At 45.0% G+C, this 20840-nt stretch overlaps 1 protein-coding gene across 1 annotated transcript in view; it reads right to left on the bottom strand.

The window, feature by feature from the left end:
- Positions 1-254: 254 nt before the first annotated feature.
- The window catches only part of CDK7 (cyclin dependent kinase 7), a 33521-nt gene continuing 12935 nt past the window's right edge, over positions 255-20840 (bottom strand). Inside the window, exons 4-12 of the mRNA XM_068271804.1 lie at positions 17568-17635; positions 13569-13637; positions 13311-13421; positions 12526-12644; positions 8169-8268; positions 7994-8080; positions 5125-5274; positions 3620-3767; positions 255-1297 (exon numbers count right to left, since the gene is read on the bottom strand). Of these exons, the coding sequence (XP_068127905.1) occupies positions 1269-1297; positions 3620-3767; positions 5125-5274; positions 7994-8080; positions 8169-8268; positions 12526-12644; positions 13311-13421; positions 13569-13637; positions 17568-17635 (881 nt within the window). The 3' untranslated portion in view covers positions 255-1268. The remainder of the gene's footprint in view (positions 1298-3619; positions 3768-5124; positions 5275-7993; positions 8081-8168; positions 8269-12525; positions 12645-13310; positions 13422-13568; positions 13638-17567; positions 17636-20840) is intronic.

Raw genomic sequence — 20840 nt, 5'->3', positions numbered from 1 at the left:
GTGTGTGTGTGTGTGTGTGTGTGTGTGTGTGTGTGTGTGTGTGTGTGTGTGTGTGTGTGTGTGTGTGTGTGTGTGTGTGTGTGTGTGTGTGTGTGTGTGTGTGTGTGTGTGTGTGTGTGTGTGTGGTGTGTGTGTGGTGTGTGTGGTGTGTGTGTGGGGGGGGGGGGGGGGTGTGGTGTGTGTGTGGGGTGTGTGTAATCTTACCCATCAGGCATCTTCTTCGATCCATCCTTAGGCGCCTCCCACGCTGCGGTCACGTGATTACAATCACTTCCTCCTTCCGGGTTGAAGGTGGAAGGGTTTGTAGTCACGTGAAAGCGGCTTGGAACGCACCGTGGGAGGCACCAAGAGACGGATCTAAGAAGATGCCTGATGGGTAAGATTAACTCCCGCTCACCCACCCGCACAGGTGATTTAATTACCTGGATAAAATTCTAACAACACCTATTTGGATTTCATCCGAATCAGTTTTTTTGAGCATCCCTAATGCTGGGGATACATGGTACGATTCTGTACAGTGTATCAACCAGCTGATCCAGCCAGCTGATAATATTCAGCTGGCCCGATCAAGCCGCTCGATCCCCACCAGCCGACAATGGCAGGGAATCGAGCACTGATAAGGAAGCGCCAGCGGGGACGAGCGGTAATCAATCCGCGCGGACGAGCGGGGACGCGGCTGGGGTCGACCCGTGTATTCCCAGCATAAGGCAGTGTGAGACAATAACAGAGGACTTCTGCGATCAGTTTCTAGATCCTCTGCTCTGCAGAGAGATCAAAGCATTCCAAAGAATTTACAGCACAATGAGTCCTACCGACTAAAGTCAAAAGCAGTGCACTTATCTCAAACGACATTGAAGCGGCTAATGAGCATATAAAAAATATATAGCCAGAACAGAAGATGTAAACAAATCTGAGAAGATAGATATGGTCTGAAGGATGCTTAGTACTTTACTAATGACATAATGCTTCTGTACAAGTTTTGCTGATATAGAGACACATTTGATTGTGGATTTGCATGCCTAGTAAGATCTGTCTCCTGCTATTTTTTTATTTTTTTACAAAAGCATTTTTTTAAAAAGATATGTTAAAAAAAAGTACATTTTTTTGTCTTTTTTTCTTTTAACAATCACATTATTACTCACAAAAATAATTTTACCATCAAAAGCCCCATGTTACTGTACAGTATATTACAATGATCGTTCACAACATCCAAATAATTCATTAACTTCTATAGCAGCAATTCAGAACAGATCCTTTGCAATCTCTCGTCAAAAGTTCAGCTTTTTCACAACGTCTTCTGCACACAAAAAAGAAAAAAAAGAAAAAATCATCAAGTTACCAAAACAGCTTCAGAAAGTCCCATGCCATCTGTCAGCCTGCAGGCCATCGTCAACTGCAGCTAACTACAAATAGCCCCAATATAGCCTAGAGGCTCATACACACATCAGACTATAGTCTTTGGAAAATGAAAGATCACAGACCAATCTTACCACCCTTCATGTAGTATGAGAGCCATACTCTACACAGTCTATTCTATGGAGCTGAACTCCACATCAGGAAAAAATCTTTGCAAGATGCTGCACACACAGATGCTGTACAGACACAAAAGATCATTATCTGCAAAAGATCTGTTCCTGCCAAAAATCCATTCCTGCAAATTGCAATGATAGTCTATGAGATCTGCAGATCATCATACACACATGATTTAACTGACATTCATCTGCAGATCAGATCCACCAGGATGGATTTTCAGATCTGTGGATGATTGCTTGAACTGCAGATGCTTCTTGCACACAGGGACGTTACAGGCGCACGTTAGTGCAGCCTGTAACGCTCCCCCAACGCACAGCAATGTAACACAAGTGGGCTGTTCACACTGCCCACGTTGCGTTACATTGTAACGCAGCAAAGTGCTGCATGCTGTGCGATCTCCGCGGCTAAGCCGCGTTAGACTGTTTGCACATGCTCAGTCATGTTGGGGAGGAGGGGAGAGCGGCCGGGCACATGGCTAATTAATATTCACTGCACTCAGTGACGTGCAGTGTTTACTTCCTGGAGCGGCCGCTCTGTGCAGCGATTGGCCGGGCAGGACCACGTGATGCCGCATGCGTCCAAGAATACGCATCACGGACGCCAGAGTGAGCTGCACAACGCGGCTCACTCCGACGTCCACACCAGAGAGCACCAGGCGTTGCGTTAGGGGCACGTTATGTGCCCTATAACGTCCCCTAAATGCAACTTCCTGGTGTATAACTAGCCTAATGGTTGTTGCTGAACAATAAGTAAATTAGAAGGACTCCAAAAAAAAAAAACAAAAAAAAAACTAAATGAATCTTTTTCCACCTAATCTGCTTCGAAAAGCTTACACATTTAAAATGTTTTCAGAAGTTATAGCTATACCACCACCACCTGTGTTAAAGGGAACCTGAAATGAGATGAATACAGGAGGTTGCCATCTTCATTCCCTTGTAAACAATGCCAGTTGCAAGAATGTCATGCTGAGCTTTTGGCTTTAGTTGTTTTAGTCTTAAAGGAAATCTGTAACCCAAGCCCCCCCCCCCCCCCCCCCTCCCCAGCCACTTACCTCAGGAAGCCTCTTCACCAGCTCAAACACCTCCGAACGCTGGCAAGGTAGAGTAGCAGCTTTCAATTTGGACTCAGGCAAAAATAGCCGAGCCCGATCGTGTCCGCTCTACTGTGCAGACAACCTGATCGGGCTCGACTTTCTAATACTTTCAGCCATAGACACTGAACAAGCATGCAGCAAATCAGGCTTTTCTGACATCAGATCAGCACTACTGGAGCTAAATAGATCAGAGGGGCTGCCAGGCAACTGGTATTGTTTAAAAGGAAATTAATATGGCAGCCTCCATATTCTTCTCACTTCAGTTGTCCTTTAAGTCAGCCATTGTGCATCATCTCTCCTTGCTTCTTAATAACAGACACTTTGCTAGCCTCTAGGCTAGAGACGCATCTGCACAGAAGTTGGCCATGAACTGAGCTAGTCCCGATCCCAGTGGATGACAGTCCTCGTGTGTGTATGAGGCTTTAGACTGCAGAATCCAAATTTTAATTACCATTAGCCTCAGCATTTAAAGAGACACTGAAGTGAAAAAAAATTATGATATAATGATTTGTATGTGTAGTACAGCTAAGAAATAAAACATTAGGAGCAGAGACATAAGTCTAATATTGTTTCCAGTACAGGAAGAGTTAAGAAACTCCAGTTATCTATGCAAAAGAGCCATTGAGCTCCACGACTTTCAAAGAGAGCTCTGTCTTCTGAAGCTTATTATCTCAAGTGTCAGTCACTGTATTTTTTTTTTCCTGCAGAAGTTCAGTTCAAGAGTTCACTAGCCTGCCCTGTAAAATCATTTAGAATGCAGAGTAGTGTGTAAACTGCAAATATTAGAGAATGATGCAATATAAAAAAAAAAAAAAAAAAAACACACACACACACACACTATATAACTGAAAATAAAAGTATGAGAATACTTTTCTTTGCTACTAATGTTCTAGCAATTATCCGTACTTCACATACAATTCATTATCTCATACATTTATTTTTTTCGTTTCAATGTCTCTAACAGAAGAAATCAGAGCGATCGCGTTTACTCACTCTGCTCCGGGCCTTCCACTCGCTTCCTCTTTATGCCTAGATTAAGATTCTGCTGCTCTTTCAGAGCTTCCACTGAACAGTTTGGTCTTGGCAGCGAATGCCCAGGTGTTGGAGCAGGTCTATTGCTAAAATATTTTCTCCTTAATGCCTATATAGGGGGAATAAAATATACATTTAAGAGCATACAAAAGCAAAACTAATCAACTACAGAAAGATTCAAGAGGCGCCCACACCCGCTACTGCTGCAGACGTAGGCACTTTGTTATTGACCTGAGAAAGCAGGCTAGCACTTGTGAAATGCGTTGTCTTTTTTTGTGCATCATTACATTTATTTCAACCCATATGGTTTGTTCATTGATGGAGGTAAGATCCAATTACTTCTATACTCTATGATTTAAAGTTCAAGTTATATCCTGGGCACCTCCTACAAGTTTTTTTTTCCCAAATACAGAAAGATGCTTTGCATAATACCTATGGCAATAACAATTTACACTAATAAGAGTTATACCAGAACTAAAATTAAAAATAATAAGTAACATTGATATTATTGATTGTGCTAGTGACCAAAACAGGTTACCCATTTTATAAATATACCATCCCTATAGTTAATATTTTAAAATGGCTTATTGTCTTGTTCCTCCATTTTTTAATAACGAGGCCCCAGAGAGTTCTCATGTCCGGTAAGTATGCACCAACCTGTGAATGGTTTACATAATTACCTTGTGAATGGTGAAGAAGGAGTGGGGGGCACGGAGTATCTGAGGAATCGGAGAAGATACAGGGGACCTAAAGGAGTGTACACACCTGTGAAGGATGTCATCCATTGGGGGAATCGGAACGTGATCCCTCAGGCAACATCACTGGGCCGAGACTGAACAGCCGCGTCGCGTTCTATTGAAATGAAGGGGGGGGGGGGGGGGGGCGTGGAGGGACTACAGAGCAGCGAGTTCATGAGGTCACACGGTGGGTGGGGCAAGCGGTGTCACAAAAGAATCGGTTGTGGCTCCTCTAAGTTAATCGCCTGCAGGACAGTCACTGTATACACGCTGGATTATCGGCTGAGGCAGTTATCTGTATGGGAAGTTAGGGCTGATTCACACTCTGAATGCAAATTTACATCACAAAAAAAAAAAAATCACACAATTTTGTCATGATTTGCGTCAGTTTCCCGTTCAAGAATCACATTGCAATTGCTGTGAGAATGATCCCATAGGGATACATTAGTAACAGTGCTTTGCTGATCACCGGCAGCCAAAGCGCTGATTTTTGAAACGCATTTGATGCGTTTAAACGTGTTTTAACGCATTTTTTTTCTTAAACGCAGCAGTGGGCTCAGGCCCTTTAGAGTGATTCTGAGTGCTGGGAATGTGCCTCACACATGCTGCCAGTAATGTATGCACTTTAAGTCTAGGCAACTAAAGTGAACCAGGGCTCATTCCATTATTGTAACAGTTGCCATTTTTTTACTGGTTTCTTATCTGATTCATCTACAGAGCAGGACCTACCTGTGAGGCGGTGCAGCGGGCACAAGGGTTGAATGTAAATAAACCTTGTAATAAGTCTAGCAGGTCGTCTCCTGCGGCAGTGAATATGAGATGAAGAGGGGTTCCAGGAAAGCTTTTAAAAGTGACGTAGTCCGGTAAGCTGGTCATGCCCTGGATAGGAAAAAAAACAATTCATCACTAAAAGATCTTTACCAACCATGACATGTAACTGAGAAGGGGTGGGGCAATACAGCCACACAAGCACTGCATCAGTGGTGGTGGATAGCAGCAAGTTTGGACCTTTATAGGAAACACATGCATACACATAAATTAGTCTCAAAATTGCAGGGAGTGACAAACTGCACTGCTCACGCTATTTCCAGTGGCTCAATGTGAATCCCAGGTTCATAAGCATGAAATGTTTGCTTGCGGACTAGTATAGGTAGCGTAGGGACCCTTTCTATAGAGGGAACCTCAATGCTGGTGAAAGGGCCCAGTATAGAATGCTGTAGCATGCTGGAAAGTGTAATGGTTAAGGGCTCTTCCTCTGACACAGGAGACCTGGGTTCAAATCTCAGCTCTGCCTGTTCAGTAAGCCAGCACCTATTCAGTAGGAGACCGTGGGCAAGTCTCCCTAACCCTGCTACTGCCTATAGAGAGCGTCCTAGTGGCTGCAGCTCTTGCGCTTTGAGTCCGCCAGGAGAAAAAGCGTGATATAAATGTTCTGTGTTTGTTTGTTTTGTTTGTAGCATGCAATATATTTTAGAAGCTAATGGCCTCCATTTTTGTAACCGAACACCATAGTTTGTCGCTACCAGAGTTCCAACTTACTGTGAATGCTTTCAGTGTAGAGGGTTTGTTTGTCTCTTAAAAAAGGTGGTGCAGAGGGTCAATGATATTTGTATGTGAACTGACCACTCCACTCAGGACCTACTTTCCCATTTAATTCCTCGGCCCTCAAAAAGATGTTTGTGTGTATATTCAGAAGCCAATGCAGTTTGGCCGCTGCAGACTGTAGCTCTCCTGGGCCATCCATTTATATAATAGTGCGTTTAGCGCAGTTGCTGCTCCCTGGAGATTGCAGACTTAGGTACATGTATGTGTTCCCAACAACGATAGAACCCGACAGGCCTCAGTGTGAATCTCAGGTTTGGGAGCATGAAATGTTTGCGTGCTTGCTGACTGGTATGGGTAGAGCAGGGGCCCTTTCGACTTGGAGGGAACCTCAATACTGGTGAAAGGGTTTAGTAAGCAATTTTTTTTCCCCCTCCGAATAGCTCAGAGAGTCTTGCCACAGCTTATGAAAGGAGCATGAGCTCATGAGCATTTCCTGAACTGGAGGGTTACATTCACACTAATACTGGAAAGTCTGGTAATTGCATGCAGTGTTGCTTGAATTTTGTCCATTATCTTATCACAAGGTTTGACAGACACAGATTTATTGCTCCAGATCACCTTAGTCTCAGCACAAAACCACTTGGTTTTCTGGAACCATAATTCAGCACCTGTCACATGGTAGTGATAACATATGGAGCTGGATAAAGCCTTGTACACACGCCATACCAGATGCAACGACGGGTCTGCCGAACCCTCCCGCTGCGCTGTCTTTAGCCGACAGTATGCGCGTGTGTACGCTGTCGGCGGACTGAGAAGGCTGTTTCTGAACAATCCGCTGAGCAACAGCCTTATCAGTTCTCCGACAGCGCGTACCCACACGCTACTATCGTCTAAAAGACCGCCCAGCGGGAGGGTCCTGCGGACCATTAGTTGCATCTGGTATGGCGTGTGTACACAGCTTAAGGTAGCCCCTGTGAGTTGTTAGAGCTATGTTAGCAAACACTGACACACAGGATTATAAAGAACGGGGATGCCAAATAAAGTTCTGCAGGCCATCCAAAAACTGCCAACAGCAGTTTTTGATCATGGGGCGTGGCTTCAGGTGTACAGATAGGGGGGTGACTTCAGAGTACATTATGTACTCACACCTGTTATAGGGACACATACTGTATGTAGACTTTAGGTCTGCTTTTTTTTTTTTTTTTTTTTTTCCTCCTCAGATAAGTCACCTGCTCAACTGTGAGAAAACATAGCTTCATCGCTGTGCTCCTATGTTGAGCTGCTAACATCATTGGTTTTCTCGTTTGTGTCTTCTTCAATATGCTTTTTCTGAGAAAATTTTTCCATTCAACAACGTAATCAAGTGTTCATTTCCTCTACTCAGCCAACGTGCTCTTGCACTCAAACAGGTCTGCTTTAAAGTAAACCTGTAATGAGAAAAAGAGCCCCCCAGGGGTTACTTAACTCGGGAGATGGAAGTCTCTGGATCCTAAAGAGGCTTCCCCTGTCCTCCTCAGCCAGCATGATCCAGCGCAGAGAACCCCTGAACTGTCCGCAACCATAACAAGCCTGTGACGCACCTTGTGCAGGAGCAGCAGAGCCTTTCCGATGGTTTCCGGTGGAGATACAGTAGCCAAGCCTGATCAGGTCTCCTCTACTGCACAGACACCTCGCAGACCCAATCAGGCTCGGCCATTTCCGCCAGAGCCTGAACTGAAATCCGCACACCACAGGATTGTTATGGTTCTGGAGCCGGATGACCACTGCGGCTGCGCGCTCTGCTGACAAGCTTGTCAGCAGATAATCAGGGGCTGAAATTGGAGTGCTGAAAAGAACGAGGGGAAGCCTCTTTAGGATCCAGTGGCTTCCCCCTCCTGAAGTAAATACCCCCCCAGGGGCACTTTTTTTTTCTTACAGGGTCACTTTAATGCTCAAATCGGACCAGGAGCATGCAAAGATCTACAGGACCAGGTCCATGCTTCGTGGATAGGTTCTCCAGCAATACACACACCACACAGGACACAATACAACATTAGAAGTTATGGAGACTCACAGGCCACTGTTCTTCTGTAGGAGTGCCCAACGTCTCAAATATCCTCGTGAGCTGATCCAAGTCAGAATCTCCCGGCATAAAAGGGACCTGATATGGAATGATAGCATCCATTATATGAGATTACCTGTGCATCATCTGAACTAATCTCGTAGTCCTACTTCAGCTGATCACATACCCTCAGCAGCAGCTCTGCTAAAATACACCCGACTGCCCACATGTCAACACCCACACCATACATCCTGGCACCAAACAGCAGTTCCGGGGAGCGGTACCACCTGTAGATGGGAAAAAAAATAAATAATAATAAATGAATAACGCAGCAAAAGGTTACACAGGTCCTAAAAACCTGAATCACACCAGAAACAAGCATGCAGCTAATCTTGTCAGATCTGACAAATGTCAGAAACCCCTGATCTGCTGCATGCTTGTTCAGGGCCTATGGCTAAAGGCATTAAGAGGCAGAGGATCAGCAGGATAGCCAGGCAACTGTTATTGCTTAAAAGGAAATAAACATGGCAGTCTCCATATACCTATCGCTTCAGTTGTCCTTTATAAGCCGCAGATCTGAAATTCCAGTTTCCTATAAATGGAGCAGGCACCTCTGCAGCAAACACCTGGGCCCCATTTAATTCACTTTTTTTCTCCTGGGTTTTCTCCTCTTCACACAGGTCAATAACATGCCTTTTAAAAGTGAACCAAAGACGAAGCACCCTCATGTATTTTACCATACAGATCAGCGGGAACAATAGAGAAAACACCTACCATGCTTTCTGTTTCATTCTGCACTGCACAGCTTGTTTCTTATCAGACCTGAGAAAATCCCCGACTGAGCATTCAGTCTGGCTCTGCTCTAATGACTTGCTATAATGATTCCTGAGCAGAACCAGCAGGGGGCAGGCTTGGACTTGAAAAGACATGAGAGAACACAGAGTGAGCTAAAAATATTCATGAGCAAAGCCAGACTGAATGCTCAGTTGGGGATTTTAGAGAAGTACCTTGATCACTTTTAACCCCTTGCCGACCGCGCACTCATAACGCGCGTCGGCAAAGTGGCAGCTGCAGAACCAGTGACGCCGGCTGCAGGCTAATTAATCAGGAAGCAGCCGCTCGCGCGAGTGGCTGCTTCCTGTCAATTCACGGCGGGGGGCTCCGTGAATAGCCTGCGGGCCGCCGATCGCGGCTCGCAGGCTAAATGTAAACACAAGCGGAAATAATCCTCTTTGTTTACATTCGTACAATGCTGCTAACAGTAGCAGCGTTGTACCAGATCAGCGATCCCTTGCCAATCAGCGGCCGGGGATCGCTGTCACATGACAGGCAGGAGCCTGTTAGAGGCTGCACAGGACAGATCCGTTCCTGTGCAGCCTCTGATCTCCGGGGGGAAGCTAGGTAGGAGAGGGAGGGGGGGGGGGGGAATGTCGCCGCGGAGGGGGGCTTTGAGGTGCCCCCCCCCCCCCTGCAAACCTCAGGCAGGAGCGATCAGACCCCCCCCCTGCACATCATCCCCATAGGGGGGAAAAAGGGGGGCGATCTGGTCGCTCTGCCTGCTACCTGATCTGTGCTGGGGGCTGCAGAGCCCACCCAGCACAGATCACAGAATACAGCGCTGGTCCTTAAGGGGGGGGGGGGGGTAAAGCGTGGGTCCTCAAGTGGTTAAATGCACGGAGGACGCCATCCGCGCCCTCCGTGCAGTTCCGCCGGGTCCCCGCAGTGTGATAGCCCCCCGTGCCACTTCCGATCCACGCACAGTAGCGTGGATCGAGGGGGAGGCCCTAGAGCTGCGCAGCTGCACTAACGTGTATGCGGACTGCGCAGCCGCGGCCAGCTCCGGCGGCCATCTTAGGAGAGGAAGGGGAGCCCGATCCCGTCTGTGGGGTCGGGAGTGGCACGGGGGGCTATCACACTGCGGAGACCCGGCGGAACTGCATGGAGGGTGCGGATGGCATCCTCCGTGCATTTAAAAGTGATCAAGGTACATCTCTTTTTTTTACCTATTTGGGCTCGTAAGTCCTTTAAGCCACTAGCAAGCAAGAAAATACTCCAAATTTTTGAAGCACATTTTACCTATTTTTTGACACCTCTTCAGTTCCAAAGTGTTGAAATGTATTTTAAAGAGAAGATGAAAATAAGTATCTCCTAGGAGAAAAAGTGAATTGCATATGAGCCCTTGTGTGACACTAAAGTGGTAAATGCAGCAGCTTCTGATGGAAGAGTTCAGTCACGCCGCAGACTACTGCAGAAGTCATAGTCTGACCTTCCAGGACAGCAAGACATCCCTGAAATTCCACAAGACCATACCTGGAACACGGATATTTTTTACAAGGAAAGGAATATGGAAGCTTCCACATCTCTCTCATAACAGTTTCCCTTTACGCCAAATTTTGGGTGTAAAGTGTGGAGAGGGTCAGCCTATCCGCAGACAATATACTACGGCAACAGGTGTAAAACCCCCATATAGAGCGGGCATTGGAGCGTGCTTCAGCATGGATATCTACTGCTCCTCCTTCTGGCTTGCATCCACACGTCTACCCACCAACATCTGAGCTGGCCACCGGAGCTCCAGGCTCGCTGTGGTCACATGACAGTGAGCCTGGAGCTCTATGGGCCAGTTCAGAAGTTGCCAGGGAGACACAGGGACTGGGGAGAGGAGCTGCGGATATATATGCTGCAGCACGTTCCAATGCATGCTCTACATAGCTCTACTATGGCGCACATTTGGTGGGGGGTGTTTGGAGTGCCAGCCTTTTGGAAGATCAGTTTTTAGGCCAAAAGCGGGGGGTGGAGCTTATATGCAGGACAGCCTATCTGTGCATGCATACACTATTTATTGAAAATTTACTTTTTTTTTTAAAGTTAATATTGATGCAACGAGATCTATTATCAATTTATAAAGCGCCAACATATTCCAGCTCCCTGTTGTGGGCCCCCATTGGTTTCTATAGGTCACACATTGGAAATGCCATGTGACGAGACAGACCAATGAAAGTGTTGGAGAATATCCACCTGCTCATTACTGCTATGACTGGCAGCCGAAGGTTAGCAGAGTTTCCGCCGTCTGAGTGTGAGGAACAATCACAAGCTGCGGTGTGGCTCTATAGACTTGTATTTGAAGCTTTACTCATGCAGGGATGCAGGGGCAATAGCACTGAGCCTCATTGTAGGTTTATAAATAGGATGCCAACATGATGTGGAGTTAAAAATGTAAATGGACAGTTCCCGTTTTTAAACATATTTTTATATATCCAATCCTTGTGCAGTCTTACCAATAACTACATAGCTATGCTGAAAAGTAAACAACTGTCTCACTTTATTTTCACTTCAGGTTTAAGTGCAAATATGTCATTTTTACTGTGAAGGCCTACTTAGCAAAGCAGTGGTTTTTGGCATCATGGTTACTGGCACTTTTCTCGGCCAGCACATAGACCGCAATGTTAATTGTGGTTGAGGGGCTCCGTGGAGTTTTTTTGGCCCTGGTTATCAGCAACAGTTGTGAGTAATGCAGGAAATTTGGGAAGCAGTGCCCACCAAGTTTCTTGTGGTGCCAGTTAACACAGGGGCATAGCTGAGGGTTCGGGGGGGCTCCACAAGGGCCAGAGGTGTAGGAGGGCCCAAACTACGGACATTCCCTTTCTCTGATACTGCAGATCAGGTGGTTTTGTTGCTACACATGTTATGGGTGTGAAGAGCCTCATGGACATAATTCTTTTATGACCCTTGTGAGATGGGCCCCTAGGCTGTGAGGGTCACCAACGGGAGGCAAGGGAAGGGTTGTGAACATTGAGTAGGCCCCAACAGTGTCGTTTATGGCATCGGATTGCCTATTTAAAACGTATGCCTATTTAGCGCTTAACCATTTGGGGACTGGCAGCCTAACCCCCTTAAGCACCACGGCATTATACCTTCGGGGGGGGGGGGGGGGGGGGGGGAGGGGAAGCAGGCAGCCGGATCCCTAGTATGGCTAGGTAGGTGTGGTGTCCACAGTGTAGGCACAGTGTAGGCTCCAGCAATGAGCAGCTCTAGCCCCCTCCGCTCTGCCTGGCATCCCTGCTCGCACTGACTCTAAGTTCCGGGTCGCAGCTTGATGACATCATCAAGCCGGGACCTGACAGAGTCAAAGCGAGCAGGGATGCCGGGCAGGAAGGGGAGCGACAATCGGGTCAAAGGAATATCAGGAAGGAGAGTGGATGCTCTCTTTCCCCTCCCACTGCTGCTGCTCTTATAGTAGTGATCAGGAGTCAAATCGCGATGGCGCCTGATTACTGAGGGGAGAGGCCAGCTGTCATGTGACAGTTTAATCTCCCCTCTCCAGTGTGCACGATTGCAGTGGGACACTTCGTTTGAGGACGTTGAATCTACGTCCAGTCAAAGTGACAGCACCACCTGCTGGACGTAGATTCGTACCGAGTCGGTCCGCATTTGGTTAAGCATACAAAGTTTACTTTTTACAATAATTTTAACAAAGGTCCCTTAAATGGGCTAACCGCTAACAACTCACATGGACGTCACAGCACATTTCAAGAACTGACAAGTACCTTGTTACCACTTGGTGGGTATAAACTCTGTTTGGACTTCCAAATGATTTGGCCAAACCAAAATCAGCCAGTTTTAGGACCCCGTTCTCATCTAAGAGCAAGTTGTTTGGCTTTAAATCCTGCAACACAAAATGAATCTACAAACATAAATCTTTAATTGTTTACATATCATAAGCCATCCCATTAATCCTACAGTTTTTTTTTTATTTTATTTTTAAAGAAAAAAAAAAGAAAAACTTGTGTACCAGAGGCGATATGGGACATGATGAGATACACGTGTACAGTGCAAAAACATTAATAACCAGGCCGCTTTTTTTTTATTTTTTATTTGCAGCCTGAAAGCGTTAATTTTCATGCATTGTCTCTGGTCAGGAAACCTCACTAATAAGCAAATTACAGCCATAAAAGTTTTCCTGGCAGACTACAACTTCTGAGGGCGGGGAGAGATAGAAAAAGGTCAGTAGTTCATGTATTTTCATTTCATAGGCTGCCACTGAGCCGAGGCAACAAAACATTCAATCGACTTTGCAAATGTTTAAATATAAAATAAAACCATTGGATAAAATAAAAAAAGAAAGTGATTTTTTAGCAGTAGGAGGAAAGATGCAATTGTTTAGCTCATAAGTTTATTTTCACCTTTGGTTTTCTTTCAGCTTCTAATATGTATGTAAAAGCCAGCTAATCACTGGTTCATGTAGCAAGAGACAGCAAGTACAATTTAAACACAAACACACTTGCAATGAGCTGCACCAGGCAGGGAATACAATGAAGGTGTGAAGCCTCACCCTGTGCAGTATCCATAGATGATGTAAATACTCCAAGCCCTGTAGCGTCATCAGCATATAAGACTTTATGTGAGCTGGAGTCAGTACTAGACTGGTGTCCCTTATTATAGCCTGCAAAAAAAAATGGACACTTCTAAGCAAAATATACAGACAGCAAGTCGCACCACATTTCCCAGCAGTCACCAAATGTACATGGAAAGGCAAAAAGCCAAACTATTCCTTCTATAGAACAGCTGCCGAGTTCCTGTAAAACCTCACCTCTAAATCTGTCTCCATGAAATCAAACACCAGACTTATGTTGGACTTGTGACCGAATGCATCCAGAAGCTGCAATGATACAAAAAAGAAAATATACTTATCAGCTGAGAAGCCAGGAGCTATGGGCCCTAGTGTGAGCTTTACATAGGGACCCCAAGCGCCTAATACATCATTGGTATGAAGCATGGCAACTTCTGAAATGACAATACAGAATGAAAGAATGAAAGGGCTCTCTGCATACTTCTGTACATAAGCAGGTTTACAGTGTACTTTAGGGGTGGTCAAATAATTAAATGAAGCCCACAGCTCCCAACTGTCCCTCTTTTGGAGGGACAGTTCCTCTTCGGGAGCCCTCCCCCTTTGTCCCTCCTAATTTATCTCTTTCAGATAGATAGAGATATATTATATCTCTACTAATTAAAAAAAAAAAAAAAAAAAAAAAAAAGCGTTTGACTAATCTTTATTAAGAAAATTTATTAGGAAAATTAACCAGGTTAGAAAGGACTAGTGTGGTTTCATTATAAAAACAACATTTGTCTTATGAAATCTTTATGGTATGCATGACTAGGGGTGTGATGGGGGCATGATCAGGAGTGTGGCAGGGGCATGGCTTAAGTGTCCCCATTTCCCATCTCAAAAAAGTTAGGTGGTATGCAAGCCAGCGATACAGTAGGCAGAAGAGGACTGCACTTTTACTTACAATGGCCAGCATGGATTGAATCAACACTAGGCAACAGTAATCAGATCTCTGTATCTGGACAACCCCAGGAGGCCCAAGTTAGTTGTTTTTAAAGAGGTGCTGTAGTTACATCTAGTAGAATGTAGTAAATTATTCAGGATTTAAACTTTTACAGTAATTTTCCTGGTTTCAGCATCACACTCCCTATAGCTACATATTACTGCATATCGGTATGCAGCCCCACCCTTCCAGTAATATTTAGCCTAGGCAGCTTAGTTATACTGAATTCTCCTCCCAGAGCATTCTGGGGAGACCAGGTATATTTTCTACTGGCTTCAGAGCTCTCAGTAACAAACTGTATCAAACAGTACAGATCTCATTCTTAACCACTTTGGGACCTTGATGCTTGAAACCTACGTCCTGTTTAGGTCTTGTAATTACTGTCATTGCGTAGATTTCAATCAGCCCTGTTGCACGCCGCTGTCTGCAGCGATGCGTGCACCGCTGTCCTCATCGCTGCACCTTCTCGCTTTGCTGTCATGCTGACAGTAGAGCTTACATGTTTCGGTCAGGAGACCATTTCATTTCCTCCTGAACCCGTGATTTCTATGAGCCAGTCACAGCTCTTAAAAAGGAACACACGGCTCTGGTTCTAAAGTGACCAGAGCTGTGAGGTCCGCAAGGGGTTAAGCCTGTTATACAATTAGGATAGGCCAATCACTGACCAATTTTACAACCTCCATGTAGTAGGAGAGTCAGATATTGAATACTATGAGCAGATAAACCCTCATACTACATGGAGGTGGTAATATTGGTCATTGATTGGTCAATCATAATTGAAATTGTATACCAGGCTTTACTGAGATAAACAGGATGCAGCCATAGGCAGTCTACTAAACTCAAGTAATGTAAAGGACCCCATACACTTGTAGATTTTACTGTTCCATTACCAGCAGAATTAATCATTCAGATTCAGTTTGTTGGGGGTAGATGCCCCCAAAATGCCCAATCATTTGAAGTTTTCTAAAGGTGCGTACACACATGCGACTATAGTCGTTTGTAACGATCGTTCCCCGATCTTTACCAACGACGATCGTTACAAAAAACGAACCACCGACTATTAAGGCAAACGACGAACGAGCCAAATCGCTACAAAAGAAAGTTCTGTCTCGGCGGATTTTAACAAACGACGATCGTTTGCAAAAGTAGTACATCGTTGGAAACGATCGTTCGTACTAGGCTTGACATGCGCATTTCACTATTTCTCCATGGAACTTCTCATTTTTATGCGCAGGCGCAATAGTTGCTTTCTGTGATGTAACGTTCGTTCTAACGATCAGATCGTTACACACATTTTAAAACTATCTTTACTTAGGTCGTTCTTTCATCAATTAAAAGTTCGTTCGTCGTTCTTAACGAACGATCGTTGTCGCATGTGTGTACGTAGCATAACTCTTTTGGAAGTGTCGATATGAAAGGATGAAAATCAAGGTCTATTGGGGGAGGGGCAGGAGCGGCAGCAGATCGACGACAGTGCAGTGCTGCAGTTCAATCGATTGTTAGTAGATTCCTGCTGGAATCTACTGGGTGTGGGGGCGGGGGGGGGGGGGGGGGCTAGCGATGTGCTGAGTGTGGTAGGGATCCATTCCATTCAGAGAGGAATCTATCATTTTGCTCTTACACTACAGGATCTTCTCAAAAAAATTAGCATATTGTGATAAAGTTCATTATTTTCTGTAATGTACTGATAAACATTAGACTTTCATATATTTTAGATTCAAATACACACAACTGAAGTAGTTCAAGCTTCTTATTGTTGTAATATTGATTATTTTGGCATACAGCTCATGAAAACCCAAAATTCCTATCTCAAAAAATTAGCATATTTCATCCGACCAATAAAAGAAAAAAGTGTTTTTAAAACAAAAAAAGTCAACCTTGAAATAATTATGTTCAGTTATGCACTCAATACTTGGTCGGGAATCCTTTTGCAGAAATGACTGCTTCAATGCGGCGTGGCATGGAGGCAATCAGCCTGTGTCACTGCTCAGGTGTTATGGAGGCCCAGGATGCTTCGATAGCGGCCTTAAGCTCTTCCAGAGTGTTGGGTTTTGTGTCTCTCCACTTTCTCTTCACAATATCCCACAGATTCTCTATGGGGTTAAGGTCAGGAGAGTTGGCAGGCCAATTGAGCACAGTAATACCATGGTCAGTAAACCATTTACCAGTGGTTTTGGCACTGTGACCAGGTGCCAGGTCGTGCTGAAAAATGAAATCTTCATCTCCATAAAGCTTTTCAGCAGATGGAAGCATGAAGTGCTCCAAAATCTCCTGATAGCTAGCTGCATTGACCCAGCCCTTGATAAAACACAGTGGATCAACACCAGCAGCTGACATGGCACCCCAGACCATCATTGACTGTGGGTACTTGACACTGGACTTCAGGCATTTTGGCATTTCCCTCTCCCCAGTCTTCCTCCAGACTCTGGCACCTTGATTTCCGAATGACATGTAAAAGTTGCTTTCATCCGAAAAAAGGACTTTGGACCACTGAGCAACAGTCCAGTGCTGCTTCTCTGTAGCCCAGGTCAGGCGCTTCTGCCGCTGTTTCTGGTTCAAAAGTGGGTTCATGCTTCCATCAGCTGAAAAGCTTTAAGGAGATGAAGATTTCATTTTTCAGCACGACCTGGCACCTGCTCACAGTGCCAAAACCACTGGTAAATGGTTTACTGGTAAATGGTTTACTGACCATTACTGTGCTCAATTGGCCTGCCAACTCTCCTGATTTGAACCCTATAAAGAATCTGTGGGATATTGTGAAGAGAAAGTTGAGAGACGCAAGACCCAAAACTCTGGATGAGCTTAAGGCCGCTATCGAAGCATCCTGGGCCTCCATAACACCTGAGCAGTGACACAGGCTGATTGCCTCCATGCCACGCCGCATTGAAGCAGTCATTTCTGCAAAAGGATTCCCGACCAAGTATTGAGTGCATAACTGAACATAATTATTTGAAGGTTGACTTTTTTTGTTTTAAAACTACTTTTCTTTTATTGGTCAGATGAAATATGCTAATTTTTTGAGATAGGAATTTTGGGTTTTCATGAGCTGTATGCCAAAATAATCAATATTACAACAATAAGAAGCTTGAACTACTTCAGTTGTGTGTATTTGAATCTAAAATATATGAAAGTCTAATGTTTATCAGTACATTACAGAAAATAATGAACTTTATCACAATATGCTAATTTTTTGAGAAGATCCTGTATACATTGTATGACCAGCTTTACTGTTTCATGCGTTGGGTGTGACAGTTACTTACGCCTATAATATTGGGGTGGCTTAGCTCCTGAAGAAGCTTGATCTCCCTTAATGCTGTGCGGTTAATGCCTGTACAAGACAAAATGTGGAGATCATCATTAGTAACACCACAAGGAAGCCATCTTAGCCTAAAAAGTGACAGCTTTGTGAAGCACATCCAGAGCTCCTATTTGTTATCCCCAGGCCCTACCTCCTCGTGTCCAGGCCCAACCTCCTTGTGGTAATTCCCAACCTCTTTTTCACCATCTCCAGGTCCAACCTCTACATGGTAAGGCACAACCGCCTCGCGGCCATGCCCAGGCACAACCGCCTCGAGGCCATGCCCAGGCACAACCGCCTCGAGGCCATGCCCAGGCACAACCGCCTCGCGGCCATGCCCAGGCACAACCGCCTCGCGGCCATGCCCAGGCACAACCGCCTCGCGGCCATGCCCAGGCACAACCGCCTCGCGGCCATGCCCAGGCACAACCGCCTCGCGGCCATGCCCAGGCACAACCGCCTCGCGGCCATGGCCAGGCACAACCGCCTCGAGGCCATGCCCAGGCACAACCGCCTCGAGGCCATGCCCAGGCACAACCGCCTCGAGGCCATGCCCAGGCACAACCGCCTCGAGGCCATGCCCAGGCACAACCGCCTCGCGGCCATGCCCAGGCACAACCGCCTCGAGGCCATGCCCAGGCACAACCGCCTCGCGGCCATGCCCAGGCACAACCGCCTCACGGCCATGCCCAGGCACAACCGCCTCGAGGCCATGCCCAGGCACAACCGCCTCGCGGCCATGCCCAGGCACAACCTCCGGACGACCATGCCCAGGCACAACCTCCGGACGACCATGCCCAGGCACAACCTCCTCTTGTAATATGAAGGTTAACAGATGTTGAATACCATGAGCAGATTGTGTAGATAAACCCTCATACTACATGGAGGCTGTAAAATTGGCGAGTGATTGGCCAATCATAATTTAAAATATGAACAAGGCTTTTAACGCAGGGTTCACACTTATGAAAGTTTGGGTGCGTTTTGCGAATGTGCAAAAATGCATGTGCTGCACATCTTATGAAAATTGAGAATTGCACTTCTGAAAAAAATAAATTGTATTTTAGCGTTTGCGTGGGGGGTAGGGGGGAAATGACACGCAAAAGCACTTATTTGATCACAAATTTTAACGCAAAAAAAAAAAAATGCGAAATAGGGTCAGTTTTTCACAATGATAAGTAAATCCTGCTTTAATATTTAGGTATGCAATTGCAAAATACAGTTTCGCCCTAGTGCATTCACTCAAATTAAGAGTGATAATGCAATGCAATAAAAAAAAAAAAAAAAAAAAAAAAAAAAAAAAAAAATTGCAATCACATAACAAAATTTATGAAAAAAAAAATCGCAATTGCAGCGTTTGTGATTGCTAATGGAAAAAGGGCCCTTAAACATAAAATGAAGGAGGATATATACAATTGTTTATTGAACCAGTTTAATATCACCTTGGTATTCCTTTAAAAGGACACCTGAAGTGAGAGGGCTATGGTGGCTGCCGTATTTATTTCCTTTTAAACAATACCAGTTGCCTGGCAGCCCTGCTGATCTATTTCGCTGCAGCAGTGTCTGGATAACACCTGAAACAAGAATGCAGCTAATCTTGTCAGTTCTGACAATAATGTCAGAAACACCAGATCTGCTGCATGCTTGTTCAGGGGCTATGGCTAAAAGAATTAGAAGAGGAGATAGCCAGGCAAATGTAATTTGTTCACCGTTTTTGTTAATTTGTTCACTGTTTTAGCTGTTATAACCTCTAGTCTTGTATCAACTGTTTGTATTGTATGCTTTGTGCTGATATACCCTATATGCTATTATGCAGCGCTGCGGAAGATGCTGGCACTATATAAATTAATAATATTATTAACTGGTATTGCTTAAATCTCTCTCTTGCTCCAGTTATTCCGAGATAAACTTTTACTCATTGCATAATTGTGTTCCTTTCTTATAGTTTATACAGCATTCCTAAAGCCAAATACTATTTTTATTTTGTTTTAATACTCTAATTCCCTATAAACTAAACAAGCCTCGCCCACAGCTCCTTTTGTGCCTTGGCACTGTAGCAAGGGCTTATGGGAGCTCAGTCTGGGCAGGAGGAGGAGGAGGTGCATACATTTGAAATTGGCTTGGGCGCAGGATAGAACCGGTATATGGCTGATCCTGCTTCTGCACAAGTCTGGGCCGTATTAATTACTTTTCCCCCTCCAGGCCACCATGGATAGTGGGGAAATGATATAATTCAGCTTCCAGCAATTGCTGGAGGCCGAATTATTAGGTTTTAAAAGCAACTTTGGCTTCGTCTTCTGACGGTGCCGACGATACTCACTAAGCGCCGCTGTAGATGTGATTCCCATTATTGTCTATGGTGGCGCTGGCTGCGCCCAAGTCTAGCAGCGCTAAAAAACACTGCTCCGGAGGAGGTTACTAGCCATTGATTTCAGAGGCAGAGGGGAGGAGGGAGGAGGAGAGGGGACGGAATTTACACACAAGAAAGCTGATAGCATCTCCAGCCCTGTGACCATGTGACAAACAGAACATGGCTGCCCTCATTGTATCACAAGAATAAATAATCATAAACTTTTGAAGCGGTTTGCAGCGAGATTTGCTGTGTAAACTATCTAAACTTTAGTTAAGATATATAGACAAGTTACTTGATATAGTTAGTTTTTATAGTTATAGATATAGTTCGTTTTTCATCTCGGATCCGCTTTAACGTTTGATTACTACTCTTCAGGCTGATCTTGAAGAGGTTTGTTGGCATAAAGGTCAGCAGTGCTCTGGCTATCTGCCTTCTAGGCCTAGTTCTCAGTGTCTGTGAACACAGCTGGGACCAGATACAAGTCTTGTGTAACCAGGACAAGGGAAAGGAAGTCAGTCACTTCTGTATCTCTGTGCAACAGAGGCTGAGGTCACCAAAGCAGGACATTCCCAGACTTCTCCTTAGTAGCCACATAAAAAGTTCAGTAAAAACCAATAAACACGCTCAGCAGGAGAGCGTTCCCACAAACCCAGCGTGGATTAACACTTCAGCTGCATTTACATGGAACACTCTGCAGAGAAGGGGCAGAAACATCACTGACATGACAGAATGCTATAATGTATAACTGTGTAAGGATAACTGTAACAAACAGCTTTTACATTGTATAAAAAGAGGCAATTCCTGACAGTGAAGAAACCATTAAAGGACGATTATCATGAAAAATTGTAAACTCATACAAATAAGAAGTAGACTCCTTCCAGAGTA

Source organism: Hyperolius riggenbachi, chromosome 1 (genome assembly GCF_040937935.1).
Source record: "Hyperolius riggenbachi isolate aHypRig1 chromosome 1, aHypRig1.pri, whole genome shotgun sequence".
NCBI lineage: Eukaryota > Metazoa > Chordata > Amphibia > Anura > Hyperoliidae > Hyperolius > Hyperolius riggenbachi.
This window is presented reverse-complemented; position numbering and strand designations above follow the sequence as displayed.